At 58.9% G+C, this 13,517-nt stretch overlaps 1 protein-coding gene across 2 annotated transcripts; it reads right to left on the bottom strand.

Annotated features, from left to right (window-relative positions):
* Positions 1–1,633: 1,633 nt before the first annotated feature.
* Positions 1,634–10,368, bottom strand: EFNA3 (ephrin A3). Of its 2 annotated transcripts, XM_017867777.1 has the most exons (5): positions 10,129–10,368; positions 3,769–4,082; positions 3,227–3,292; positions 2,964–3,041; positions 1,634–2,756 (listed from the first exon to the last, which is right to left on the bottom strand). In XM_017867777.1, exons 1-5 carry the CDS (start codon positions 10,254–10,256, stop codon positions 2,626–2,628), a joined length of 717 nt encoding a protein of 238 aa, XP_017723266.1. In that variant the 5' UTR covers positions 10,257–10,368; the 3' UTR covers positions 1,634–2,625. The 2 variants fall into 2 exon arrangements, with proteins under 2 accessions (XP_017723266.1, XP_017723267.1); XM_017867778.1 differs by lacking the exon at positions 2,964–3,041.
* Between the last annotated feature and the right edge of the window lie 3,149 nt (positions 10,369–13,517).

Raw genomic sequence — 13,517 nt, 5'->3', positions numbered from 1 at the left:
GATTCTCCCCAACAGGACCCAACCCCAGCTCTGTGTATCTCCTCCTCCCTGAAGCCTCTTCCCTTTGTCCCTAGGCAAATGTGTGCTTTTTCTTGGCATTCCCACAGCCCCCAGGCATTTACCCACGAAAGAGCTGGTTGTCAGTTATGTATGTGTGTGTTACCAATTTCTGCTCATACAACACATACTGAAGTATGAGCTTATTCTGGGGTAGAGGCTATATGTTGTGTCTCCAATACCCAGGATAGAGCCTGGCACTTGGCAGGTGCTCCATAAATGTGGATTAAATGCATGGATGATTGGATGGATAGGCCCACCTTTCCTGTCTTTATCAGTATGCAGGGAGTCTCAGACTGGTCTAGTGGCTGCCCCCAGTTCTTTCCCCACCTGCTCTCCCACCCCACACTCCTCCCTGTTCCGCTACTGGGAAACCCACCCACTCTCCAGAGTCCAGCTGAGATTCCATTTTCTATGTTTCATGGGGAGAGAGGAGGAGAAAACACAGTCCCTGCCACCAAGGGCTCACTCTCACAAAGCAGCTGGCAAGAGCTGCAGGGGCACACAGGATCCGGCCTGCCCACACAGTGCCAATTAGAGAGCCTGGGTGGGATGGAGTCCCATGGGTGCACAGCTTGGAAATAAGGTGTCTCCTCCCTGGGCCAGGCACTTGGCTCAGCAAGTGAAGTTGCAGGCACATTTCAGCCCCTGTCTGCACTCCCTTATGCTACGCTGGCCTGTAAACCCTGACCTTGCCCTGTGGCCCCCGGGAAGTGGCTATTCTCCTGTCTTTTGCTTTCTTTCCCCTCTGCCCTCCTGAGCGATGCAGGGTGGTGTAGTTATGAGCAGCCCCAGCCCCAGCAAACTCCCAGCCCCTTGGGCATAATGTTTGAAATGAGTAAAATTACAAAGGGTTATAAAGGAAGCTGATTATATTGAACGTTATCAAAATATCTACATTTATTGTTATAGTAATATATATGCTTTCTTATTAACACATCAAAAATGAGGAAGGCCTAACAACCATGATCATTTCAAAGTACTGAGTGTAAATGGTATTTTGAGATATCTTCAACAACTATAATGCAGCCTGAAAACATCTGTGATTTCTGGTTACAAAGTCACAGGTACTATTAATACTATTATGGCTTGCTGCCCAAGCACACAAGAGAATGTTACATTTTAGTTATAGGCAAGTGAAAATAAAGATAGATTTTTTTTTTCTGTCTAGGTTCTCAACTCCCCTGAAATCCATAGACTCCAGTCAAGAACCTCAATTACAGAATGGAAGGGGAAGAAAAGGTGGAAACCATAATTGATGGAGCCTTTAACTCCTTACGTCATTTAATCCCTACACCAACCCTGACAGAGAGATACCACAACCAGTTTTTCTGGTGGGATACCTGAGAATCAGAGAGGTTGAGTGATTTGCCCAAAGTCAACCAGGCCCTGCCAGGAGGCCCCTGTTACTCATTCCATGCAGCGTCGCCTTTATAAAGAAGATGAGCCCCAGAACAAGGTCTGAACACCTTGTGACTCTTTGGCCCCAGAGTCCCACCTACCCAGGCCCTGTGACCTGTGGGGTTTAACAAGTGTAACAGAAGGGTGATGGCCCCTTGAAATCACACACACTCAGTTATTTTTATCTCCAGTTTATTTTTTTTAGACTAAGAGCAGAGTATGAAAGTCACAGCCAAAGCACTTGAAAAAGGCCCAGGAGGATGGGTGGGACCACATAGGGTGAGCAGGGCAAGGTCCTGGGAGATGGTTCCCGGCTCAGGGCTGGAAGGGAGGGGGCGCTGTTGTTTTACGGTCTCCAAAAGTGTCTGTGCGTTGCATAGGTCCTGTCTTCACAGAAGACAAAAGAGGGGCCAGGGGGTCCCCCAGGTGTGGGGGGCCTAGCCTGGTGGGGAAGGGGTCTGAAGCTGGAAGGGGAAGTCAAGAAAGGTCAGGGGGTTAAGGAGGGAAGGGACTCTGTCTGTACATTATATATAGAGATATAGAGTCTGTACATGCCTGCCTGGCACCCCAATGCCCACCCCTTGCCATCCTTGTCCACTGCCCGCCCCCCCAGGGGTGACTACTTGTAAACTTGGTTTCAATCCAAACCACAATCCTGGAAGTGGGAGTGGGGGAGGAGGACGTGCTTATTGCTGTAAACAGGGGAAGGAGACAGCAGGCAGTGCTGCCCCTTGCCCATCTAGTCCCCTCCCCATGTTCTGCCCCTGGAGAGCAATGGGGGTGCCTCCCATGCTTCGATTTGCTCTCTCTGGGGGCATATGTCTCTCTGGGGGGACAAAGGGAGAGGGCACCAGGAGTCAGGGGAAGGTACCAGGGGCCAGGGAGTCCTGAGCACTGCCCTTTTTGGCCCCCAAGTTTGGTACCAAACATTACCAGAGCCACAAGGCCACCTGGGACCCATGGCTGTCCCTGTGCTTGGTCCACTACAGTGCCCTACCTGGGGGTAAGGGGTAGAGGGGGCGGGCACAGATGTATGGTGCAGGCCCCACTTCTAGCCACTGGAGGAGGGGTCTAGGCCCCATTGCTAGGCTTCCCTTGGAGAAGCCAAAGGCTCCCTGCTCCTTCCAAGCCCCGCCCCATCTCTCCCCGCCAGGGGAGGGGGCAGAGCTAGGAGGCCAAGAACGTCATGAGGAAGAAGGCAATGCCCACGGCCAGGGGCAGGTGTTCCCGTTTGGGGCTGGTTCCGCTGATGCTCTTCTCAAGCTTGGGCACCTGAGGGTTCTCTCCCTCAAAGTCTTCTGTGGACAGAGGAATAGAAAGACTGGTGAGGGCTGGGTTGCGCGCCAGGGCAGGGGCACGCGGCAGCGGCGGCAGCAGCAGTGGAGCCAGGGACGTGATCACCCACGGGGTAGATGCCCCTGGGAAAGGCATGCGAGGTGAGCAGGCACCGGGGTGGGGGGCTGCGGTTCCAGCAGTGGCCACCAGAGGGCGCTGCGCAGACTCACCCAGCACGTTGATCTTCACATTGGGGCCCATGGTGAACTGGGGGAGAGTGGGGACCGGCTTCTCCCCGGAGTGCGATGCTGCGGGGTGGGGTGCGGGTGGGGAGAGAGGAGGGGAGAGTCAGGGCCAGGATTCCCTCCCCTTGCTACGGCTGGGGAGCAAGCCCCCTTCACCTGTGCCCTCCACCCCCACCCCCAGGAAGCCAGGGGAGCCCCAAAGCAGGGAGCTGAGGATGGGGGCGCGGCTCGGAGCCGAGTCTACTCACTGGAGGCGCAGCAGACGAACACCTTCATCCTCAGACACTTCCAGTGCAGGTTGTGAGTGGGCGTGGCTGGGGAGGAGACAGGGCCCTGAGTCACTTTCGCCCAATTCGTGCCCTGTGCCCTCCCTCGATGGCTCTATTTCTCACCCCCTTCAAACTGTCCCCGTCGGGCGGTCTCCTTCAGGAGCTCCCCTACCCTTTGGACACAGGTCACTGTAGCTCTGCTGTCGGCCCCAGTAGCCCCTTTGATCCCATCCCTTAAGAAACTGGGATCCCTGATGTTCCAACCCCGGAATGTCCCTCACAGAAACAGCGATTCTCCGCAGCCCAAACTTGGGACTGTCACCAAACTCCTCTCTTGGCCCCACGACCTTGTCTAAGCGGAACCCCTGAGGCGCCCCGTGCCCACGCCTTCTCCCGGGTCTCTCAGCCGCGAGACCTGGAGCCCGCCGAGCCGGCCCCGCCCCGGAGCCTCGGGGCTCCAACCCCCGGCTGTCACTCAGACTCTCGCGTTCAGACCCGCCCGCCTGGCCGCCGTCACTCACAGATGTAGTAGTACTCGTGGCCGGCGTGGAACTCGTAGCCTAGCGAGAAGGCGCTGTAGCGCTGGAACTTCTCCGAGAACTTGATGGGGCTGTGCGGGGCGTGCGGCCGGTTGCACTCCCAGCGCTTGAAGCCCTGGCTGGCGTTGCAGGTGCGGTAGCCGTTGCGGCTCACCATGTACAGCACGTACTGCTCTGCCCCGCCTCCGGGCCCCGGACCCGCCCCGGGGCCCACCCCCGAGCTGTTATAGTGCGGGCAGTAAATATCCAGATAGTCGTTCACATTCACCTGCACGGTGTAGCCCTCTCGCCGCAGGCTGTGGGGAAGAGGAAGCGGCTCAGAGAGAAGAAACCCCAGAGCAAAGCCGCTTTCCATCTGACCGCTCCGCAGCCCCTCCCCAGGGTCCGCGTAGCCTCCAGACTTTTCCTCTGAGCTTCCTCGCGGCTCAGCCCTGTCTCTGCCCCCGCGGCCCTAGTGCCGCCGCTCCCCTAACTCTCCTTCCATGCCCTCCTTCTTGGTCTGTCCTTCTCCTGTTGGCCACCAGAGGGTAGCAAAGGCGCAGGGAAGCCCGGCCTGCCTCCAAAGAAAAGGAGGCGAGGGAGAGGGGCGGAGGGAAGAAGGGAGCGTACGCTTTGGTTGCCACAGAAACGGCGCAGGCCCCAGCGACTCCCAGACCCAGGCCCGGATTTCCTCCGTCCATCCCCCATAATTCAGCAGCCGGGAGGAGGGATGGGAGGGATGGAAGCCAAGGGTGAACGTGGGAGGGATCCCTTCCGAGGGACACACACACACCCTCAATCGCTTCTCCCACCATGCTTCCCTGCGGCTGCCAGTCCACCCCCGGGGCCAGTCCAACAGGACCTGCCCTTACAGACGCATGTTTGGCGGTTTCATGCATATACATGCATAAGTTCTATGGCACACACACAAATATGTCCACCGCCCACTTATAGGAGGCAGACACACAGAAAAGCTGGGCTGTATGTGTGCTGGCCCGCATGCCAGTATTGGTTGACCCCACCAATCTGGGGGTCTCTCCCTGCCCTCCCCATACTACAGTATCACTGGCTTCTGTACCTTGAGTCCCGTGACAGAGACCCCACCCTGAGGCCAAGGACAATTAGGCTCCCAGGAACTTTAAACACATGAGGGCGCTAAGGGACTCAGCACCAAGACTACACGTGGCATCATGCCAACCAGCCCAAACTTCTGTCTCATTGTGCAATGTGCACCTCCTTCCTCAACCTGGCACAACGGCCCCCCTTAATGATGCTGGGCAGAGCAGTGGGCACAGGGCCTAGACAAGATGGCTGCGCCTCTTATTTCCCTGATCCCTCTTTGGGACACAGAAGCAGATGCTGGGTCCCTTGTAATCCCCACCTGCCTTGCTAGTCACCATCAAAGTGTTGGTCTTAACATCCTCGATGGCGGTACTGAGCGGTGTGGGGATGGAGAAACCTCTGAATGGAGAGGGGGCAGGGGTTTTCCCTAATTTCTTTAGGGTAAGAATACACATATCTTGGCAGTGCCAGGAGAGTGGTGGACACAGGAAGGCATGGGGTTCTTGGCAAAATGTCAAATCATGGGGTCCCTAGTCCCTGTGAGCTCCCTGAGGGGAGAGACTGGCTCTCTGTGTCACCAGGCACCACCCAGTTCCCCAAACAGTAATTAGATGCATTAAAGAAATGAGCGTGGAGACTTCTGCATGCGGTGGGGCCTTGAGGGTCCCTCTTCACTGACCCCACTTCCTTGGCTTTGCCTGTGCTGTCCCCTCCACCAGCAACCCATTCCAAGTCTGGCAGTGAGGCAGGCAGAGAGCTGATGTTTAGGTACCCCAGTAAGAATTGGCACAGCCTCCTTGGGTCATCAGGAATGCCATCAGCCCCACTCCGTTCCCATGGGAGTAATGGGTCACTCAGGCCCCTCCCTTGCCCTGGCACTCAGGTGGGCAGGAGTCTCGGCCTGGGGCACTGGGAGCAGGAAAACGGGTTAGACCAGGCCTAGCTCCAAGCTGCCATCCTAGGCTTGCCTGTCCATTGCCAACCCCATAGTCTGTTCCTCCCCTCAGGCCTTGGGGAGGGGGCCGCCAGCAGTGAGGGTGCCAGGTCTGGAGCAGCTGCACAGCCACACTGGGATCTCTGTCTCTGAGCCTCACCCATGTTTCCAGTCCCACTCTGAAGCAGCCCCTCCCTGCTGTACCGCCCAGTTCCCCCTACAACACACCCCATTCCAGCAGGGAGGAAGCCAACACCCAAGGTATTCCTACAGGTAATTCCATTTCCTCAACAGGGCAGGACTAGCCTTATAAAAAAGATTGCAGGGCGACCATAGGTGAAGAGAAGCTATCTGTTAAGTACTCCTGCACTGTGTGGCAGGAACAGCCCCTGAAATCCCCCCAAGGCTGGGTATGTGAGAGAAAGACCTGCCGGTGGGGTGGCTGGGCCCAGTTGGTACACAGAGGGCACGCGGACAAACGGGGTGATAGCCAAGGAATTCCCAGACACAACTCTTTGGAGACCCAACGTGTCTGCATGGCTTGGGCACTTTAATTGAAACTGTCATCCTCCCTCCCTCTCCCTAGTAGTGTGGAGAGAGAGGTGCCGCTGGGCCCCTGCGAAGCTCCGCAGCTAACCCCGCCTCCAGGGCCGCACCTCCTGCGGAAGGGTGGGGGTGGCCTGGGACCTGGGGACCGGGTTGTGCTCTGCTCCTTCGTACTGTTCTCTCTTCTTACTCCACTTCATCCCCTATAGCCTCTCGCCTCTCTTGCAGAAAGGCGAATGCCGACACACCCCATTTGGAAGGGGTGCCCTCTCACCCCGTTATTTCGGTCTCTCCCGACTCTCACCGCTTCTGAGGCGCATCCCGACACCTCTCTGTCTCTTTCAGTGCCCTGCCGGCCCGCGCCTGGCCTCACTTAACCTGGAGTGTCAGCGGAGGGGCCAGGCGGGCGGAGCAGGGAAAGAGCAAACTTCTCCCCCAGCCCGGAGCAATTAGGGCAGTAAACAGGGTGTCTAACAAGACCAGAGAGTAGGGAAGGTATCCCGGGGCCCCTGAACTTGTCAAATCCTCGCCATCCCCCACCCGCAGCCCCGGCCTTAGATGCCGGGCTGCAGAGTTAAAGGGATGGAGGAAGAACGTAGACCCGGGTTCCTCTTCCCTCTAACGCGCGTCCCCGAGACCGCGCGCCGCCGGCTCCAGCAGGCGAGGCCGGACCACGTGTGCGCGGCGTGGGGTCCGCGCGCCCGGGCTTTGAGGGTGGTGGCGGTGGTGGCGGGAACGCTCGGGGGGCGGCGGTTGCACGCTGAACCCCTGCGCCCCTCAGGCGCCCTGGGCCTCGGCGCCCTGCCCGTCCCAGTCTGGTCAGCCCGGGTCTGGGCGCAAGGCTTCCCTGGGCCGCGTCGGATAGGGGAGAATCAGCGCGCCCGACACCTCCGCCCCTCCTCCCTGCGACAGCGGCGGCGGCGGCGGCGAAGGTTTATTGATCTGCAGCGGCGGAGAGGAGCGAGAGACCCGCCGAAAGCGAGACACAGAGACGGAGTGAGGGGGAGACACACACGGAGAGGGGAGCTTAGCAGAGGCCGGATTCACTAAAAGGGGAAAGGAAGGGAGACACGGCGCGATAGAGAAGCCAGAAACCGAGAGAGGCAGGGAAGAGAACGAGAACCGAGAGTCTTGGAGAACAGGAGAGACAGGCAGGCCAGAGAGGCCCAAAGACAGCGGAGACGGAGACAGAGACGCGAAGGAGAGAAGCAGAGACAGGGAAGGGTGCAGGGCTGAGACTCAGAGACTGGGAGAAAACACAGAGAAAGACCATCAGGGACGTAGTAGAGCCTCAATAAATATTTGTTGAATGAATGTATGAATGAAACACAGATCACCAACAGAAGCATTTCAGAGATAGGTAGAGAGACAGCCATATAGAAAGATGTTCCTGAGGCTCCTTGAGACAGGGGCGAATACCAACATCTTTGCTCAGCTCTGCAAAGAAATGAAACACAGGCCAGGGGGCATATATTTGGCCATCGGCCGTCCCAACCCGCCTCACCAAGTTCGATTCCCGGCTTAGGGGACTCCTCGACCTCACACTCTAATGCATCCCTCCAATACAGTCTCCCCACCCCTAGTTTCTGGGCCAGATTGGAAACAGGTCTCTCCTATTCCACGGGACTAAACGGAAGTACTGAGTCGGGGGCAGAGGGCTAGGTCGTGGCCGGTGTGCAGGGCACTGTCCCCAGGTCTGTCAAAGGAGGCCGACGCACGTGTCCCATCAGCACCCTCCCACGTGACCCCCCAGGAGGCGGGGTCGCAAGACCCTCCCCACGTGACCCCAAGGGGCAGAGACCCTCCGCACGTGACGGGAGGTGGGAGCCAGGAGCCCAGCTCACGTGACTAGGGGGAGGGGGCGCGGGAGCCCGTGGCTCGGTCGGCCCCGCCCCCAGCTACCCGGCCCTCTCCACTCAGCTCCGGAGCACGTCGCTCTCACGATTTATGGGGCCGCGGCTGCCGCAGTGAGGGAGCCGGGGAGCCCGGGCGCAGCGGCAACAAAGGCCCGGGAAGCGAGGCGGGGGCGGCGGCAGTCTCCTGGCCCAGTGTGCGCCCCCTCCTACCTCTGCCGGCCCAGGCCCGCACGGAGTAGAGAGGACAGAAGGGAGGCTCCCGGAACCCGGGCTCCCCGACCCGCTCCCTGAGCTTTCACCTGCGCCCAGGTGTATGCGGGGGAGGGGAACCTGATCAACACCTCCCCCCACCAAACCTATTCCCGCATCCTCCCCTGCTCTGGCTTCCCCTAAGAACGCTGAGGTGCTCCAAGGGTGGCGGGGAACCCGGGGCCCCTCACCTGCGAGCTCTCCACTCCCCGCCAGACTCTAGCGGGGTGGGGGGCGGACGTGTGAGTCTGGGGGAGGGGGCTGAGCTAGATAGAGCTGGAAAGTCAGCCCCAGCGCCCCCCGGAGTTCTTGGAGTCCCGCTCCGAGGGGAGGGGCCACGTCCCCACCCCGAGGTTTCCATGGGAAGCGAGAGGGGGGCGTCGTTGGCTCATCCCCACCCCCAGTCTGACACTCCGGGCGCGAGGAGGGAGAGAGGGGGAGGCGCGGAGCCCCAAACGGAGGCGCGGAGCCCCAAACAACAAAGAGCGGAGCGGCGAGCTGCAGCCCCTCCTCCGAAAGGTTGGGGGGTCGCGGCCGCCCGGCCCTCCCGGTCCCCTCCCCTGGGGTCTGGCCATTTGCTCCCTGGTCGGTCCCTGGGGTGGGGAGCCAGAGGCAGTGCTGCCGCCACCGCCCGGGCAGGTGTGACAGTGACCCCCGCGTCCCCAGGGATCCCCCCCTACCAACACAGACACACACTAAGGTGGCCAGGGTGATACACACGGCGGCGTGGCGGGGAGGAGAAGACAAGGGCAGCAAGGACTGAGCAGAATGAGGACCCGGCCCCGCAGCCAGCACCCGGCCGCCGCGCCACACACCCCGGGAAACCACACGGCCGCCCTGACACCCGCCCAGACCGCAGCGGCGCCAACAGCCACCCCAGCCCAGACGCAGCCTGCCGCGCGGACAGCGACCGCAGCCCCTTCCCCGACCCGCCGCCCGCTCCCACCCCCAGACGATCGCCGACGCAGACACACAAATCACACACTCAGACACACACGCACACTGACAGCCGCGCACGCCCGCTCACATTTGGAGCCATTCGCCGTCCCCAGCCCGGGCGTGTGTGTGCGTGTGTGACACACCGACATCTCTCTGCCTCCTTCCCTCTCGCCGGTACCCCACGTTCCCATCCTAACCAAGCAGCATTCCCAGGGCCCCCCAACTCGGCGACCCAGCCCTAGCTCACCCCAGCCGGGCTTATCCACACAACCAAGACAACCCATTCGCCTTCCTTCTAGGGAGGTGCTCGGTCGGACTCTCTGCCTCAGCTCTGGACCCCACTTTTAAAAGCAGGAGTCCTAGACAGAACCCCTGGAAGCCCTCATGGCCAAAAACAGGTCATCCCTGGGCCCAAAAATGCAGCGGCCTATCCCCAGCACACCGCTACCCCCAAACCCCAGCCCAACTGGGGGGACTATGGAACAGGGGCATGCTATTCCAGCGGCGGGTGCGGAGAGAAGCCAAGATGGGGTGGGGGACCCCTCCAGCAGCCTCCTCCGCACGGCCCGAGCGCTCCTTACTATAGCCCAACAGCCTCTTCAGACACCCCCGAGTTTCCTAGACGCCCACAGAGTGCGTCCCCCTCTCTGTCCCCTCCCAGCCCCCAGCTCTGGTCTCCCAGGACTCCCACCCCGGGATCCCCCAGGACTTCTCGGGCCCACCGGCTCCCCATCTCACTGACACCGGACGCGCGGACTCCCAGGGTCCCCGACTCACTGCTGGTTGGAGCTGTTCCAGTACACCGCATGCCGGTTTCCCAGCGCCCCTCCGGGCCCTTGGGCCAGCAGCGGCAGCAGCGGCACAGGCACGAGCAGCAGCAGCAGCAGCAGCGGAGCCGCCGCCATCCCCGGAGCCGCCGCCGCCGCCGCCCCCCGACTGAGCCCCGCGCTCCCGGCTTCTGCGCTTCCCTGCTCCCTGCTGCCGCCGCCGCCAGCCCCCAGCCTTAGGCCACGCCCCCAGCCCGTCCCTCCGCCCTCCTGGGCGCGCCCCGAAGCCCCGCCCCTGGCGCGCCCCGACAGGTCCCATCCCGCTCCGGCCGGGAGCGCGCGACGCGTGGGAGCTGGGGACAGTGCTACCCCTTCGGGAAAGACCAGCGCATGCCTCGCCTCTCCCTCTTGGGTTCAGTTTGCTACAACTGGTCCTGGGCCTTTTGCTCCCCAGGCTGAATTTCCCAGAAGGATTTGGGAACCCAGGATAAGGATCTCGACCTCAGGGAAGCCCATTCATCTCTGGGAATGGGGGAAAGAAGCAGACTTGAGAAGAAGCTGGGGATCCAGGACCTCTTAGTAAGTAGGGCTGGACTCCCTTCCCTTCTGAACACTGTGGCCCTCTGCTGCGTCCATGCCCCCTTTTCCTGGGTGCATGAGGACTCAGGTGGGCACAGAAGGGTGGTGGAGAAGTCCTCAGCTGGCACCAAGGCCCTGACAGCTGGTGACCTGAAGCCCCCAGCTGAGCATGAGGCTTGTTTTCTTGGAGGCAGAGTAAAAGAGCTCAGCCCCCCAGAATGTCAATACTAGGTGCTGTAAGAGCCTTCAGCCGTCCAGAACCCAAGGCGCAGGAGGGTTCAAGGAGAGAGTCAGCTGGGGCAAAGCAAGGTTCCCTGGACACCTACAGAGGATTCCTTACTGGCACTTAGGCAGGGCCCCTCCCGGGACAGCCAGGGGTGTCCCCAGGCATTCTCACTCCTACTCTCAGAGACGCTGATCCTGAGTCAGAGGGCAGAGCACCTTGTGTTCCAGCTCTCACCACAGTCATTGTCCTCACAGTGACACCCAAGCACACACATCACACACACACATTCAGGAAAAAAGACACAGTAACCCAAAGGCAGAGCCTCTTCAGACACAGATGCCTGACACAGACATGCGGACACACAGGTACACCTTCCAGACACATATAGGAAAGGGCATAGTCAGACTGCCAGAGATCTGGAGACACCCAGGCACAAAGACACCTGAGCACACACCTATATCCATCCACACAACACACACACAAATCCATATGCATCCCGACACACACAGTTCCTTGCTCTCCTCTCTTCCTAGGAAGTAGAAGTTCAGGAAAAGGGTTCAGAAACCAGACCTAGGGCTATCCGCCCCTTATCTCTTCTCTTTTGGAGAGGCCCAGACGAGGCAGAACCAGGCCTAACTGGGTTATCAGAACACAAGCCAACCACCTGTGTCCAGGGAGACAGGCATGCTGCTACTTTGCTTCTATCCTTCAGGGAAGGGAACATGCAGGCAACCCCCCACCTCCGCATCTGCTTATCTGTGGCAGGACAGGGTCTTGACCACAAGTCAGCCTCAGGTGCTAGGCTGGGGGTAGGGGCGGTGCTATCCAGAATAGGCTGTGTGTCTGACTGCTGCCAGGTGAGAGTAGGCTCTGTCTTCTCTGGGCTCCTCTCCACCCCAGGAGATCTCTTCTTCCTTCTCAGGAGCCAGCAAACAAATTAGGCCCCTTGGGATGGGAGTGGGGAACTTTGCAAACAGCTCTCCCTCCCTCCAGGCTCCTCATCCCCAGAGAGATTTTTTTTCACCCAAATGATGCTAACCTGCTTACTCCAGGTGCCACAAATCCCAGCCCCCTCCACTCAAATCATATTCCCTGTTCCACAAGGTCAGCTTCTCTCTGTAGGGGCCCACAGTTGGCAGAGACACTGCCTGTATTGATAGTGAACAGGAACTTGCTTGTTTGGTCTAGGACTTTAAATTCCATTTTAGACAAGTTATATCCCTGTTTATCGAATCTAGGTTCTGCTTAAGAATTTGGGCCTTTTTCTTTAGGGTCTGGGTACTCTTTAGAATCTGTACCCCCACACCCACCCTCCAATAATAACTGAGCCCTTCTCTTAGAATCTGGAGCCCTCTCTACAGGATTTAAGCAGCTCTCTCTATGGGGTTGAAGCCTCTGGTTTTGAAGTTGAGATACTCTCTAGAGGTCCTAGCTAGGCCTGTGTCCATGGGATCTAGTGCTTTGTCTACCTGGGCCTCTATCCATAGGGCTGCTAGCTGATTTGGGCCTTTGTGTGAATTAGAAAAAGGACCCTTCTTTGCAGGCTCAGTCCCTAGGGTGCATCTCTTGGCAAGTGGTGCCTTTGTGCAAAAACAAAGGTGCTGCCTCCTGCAGTGAGAGGTGGCTCTATGTGGCTCCCTGTCTAAGTGAGGGAGCTTGGGCTGATGTCCCCTTCCCCTTGGGTGGCTCCTTTGTGCTATGCATAAACTATACCACCATATATGGCAATTCTGTCTACAGTATATGTGCTTCTATCTATAATGCCTATGTCTGTCTATAGGCCTCTATTCATAAGGTCTGGGCTTCTCTAGGGACTTAGTCCCTGTGTATAAGATCTGAGCCACTGGCCGGGCGCGGTGGCTCAAGCCTGTAATCCCAGCACTTTGGGAGGCCGAGACGGGCAGATCACAAGGTCAGGAGATCAAGACCATCCTGGCTAACATGGTGAAACCCCGTCTCTACTAAAAAATACAAAAAACTAGCCGGGCGAGGTGGCGGGCGCCTGTAGTCCCAGCTAATGTAGTCCCAGCTACTCGGGAGGCTGAGGCAGGAGAATGGCGTAAACCCAGGAGGTGGAGCTTGCAGTGAGCTGAGAACCAGCCACTGCACTCCAGCCTAGGCGACAGAGCGAGACTCCGTCTCAAAAAAAAAAAAAAAAAAAAGATCTGAGCCACTGTCCACATGCCGGGGGCCTAATCTAAAGGCCCAGGCCTCTCTCTGTGGCATGTGAGTCATGGAAGGACCCAGGCCTCTATTGATGGGGCCTAGACGTTTGCATGTAACTGTAACTCAAATTGTTCCTGACTGCCGGACGCGGTGGCTCAAGCCTGTAATCCCAGCACTTTGGGAGGCCGAGACGGGCGGATCACGAGGTCAGGAGATCGAGACCATCCTGGCTAACACTGTGAAACCCCGTCTCTACTAAAAAATACAAAAAACTAGCCGGGCGAGGTGGCGGGTGCCTGTAGTCCCAGCTACTCGGGAGGCTGAGGCAGGAGAATGGTGTGAACCTGGGAGGCGGAGCTTGCAGTGAGCTGAGATCCGGCCACTGCACTCCAGCCCCGGCGGCAGAGTGAGACTCCGTCTCAAAAAAA

This window comes from Rhinopithecus bieti, unplaced genomic scaffold (assembly GCF_001698545.2).
Source record: "Rhinopithecus bieti isolate Rb0 unplaced genomic scaffold, ASM169854v2 scaffold_4129, whole genome shotgun sequence".
NCBI lineage: Eukaryota > Metazoa > Chordata > Mammalia > Primates > Cercopithecidae > Rhinopithecus > Rhinopithecus bieti.
This window is presented reverse-complemented; position numbering and strand designations above follow the sequence as displayed.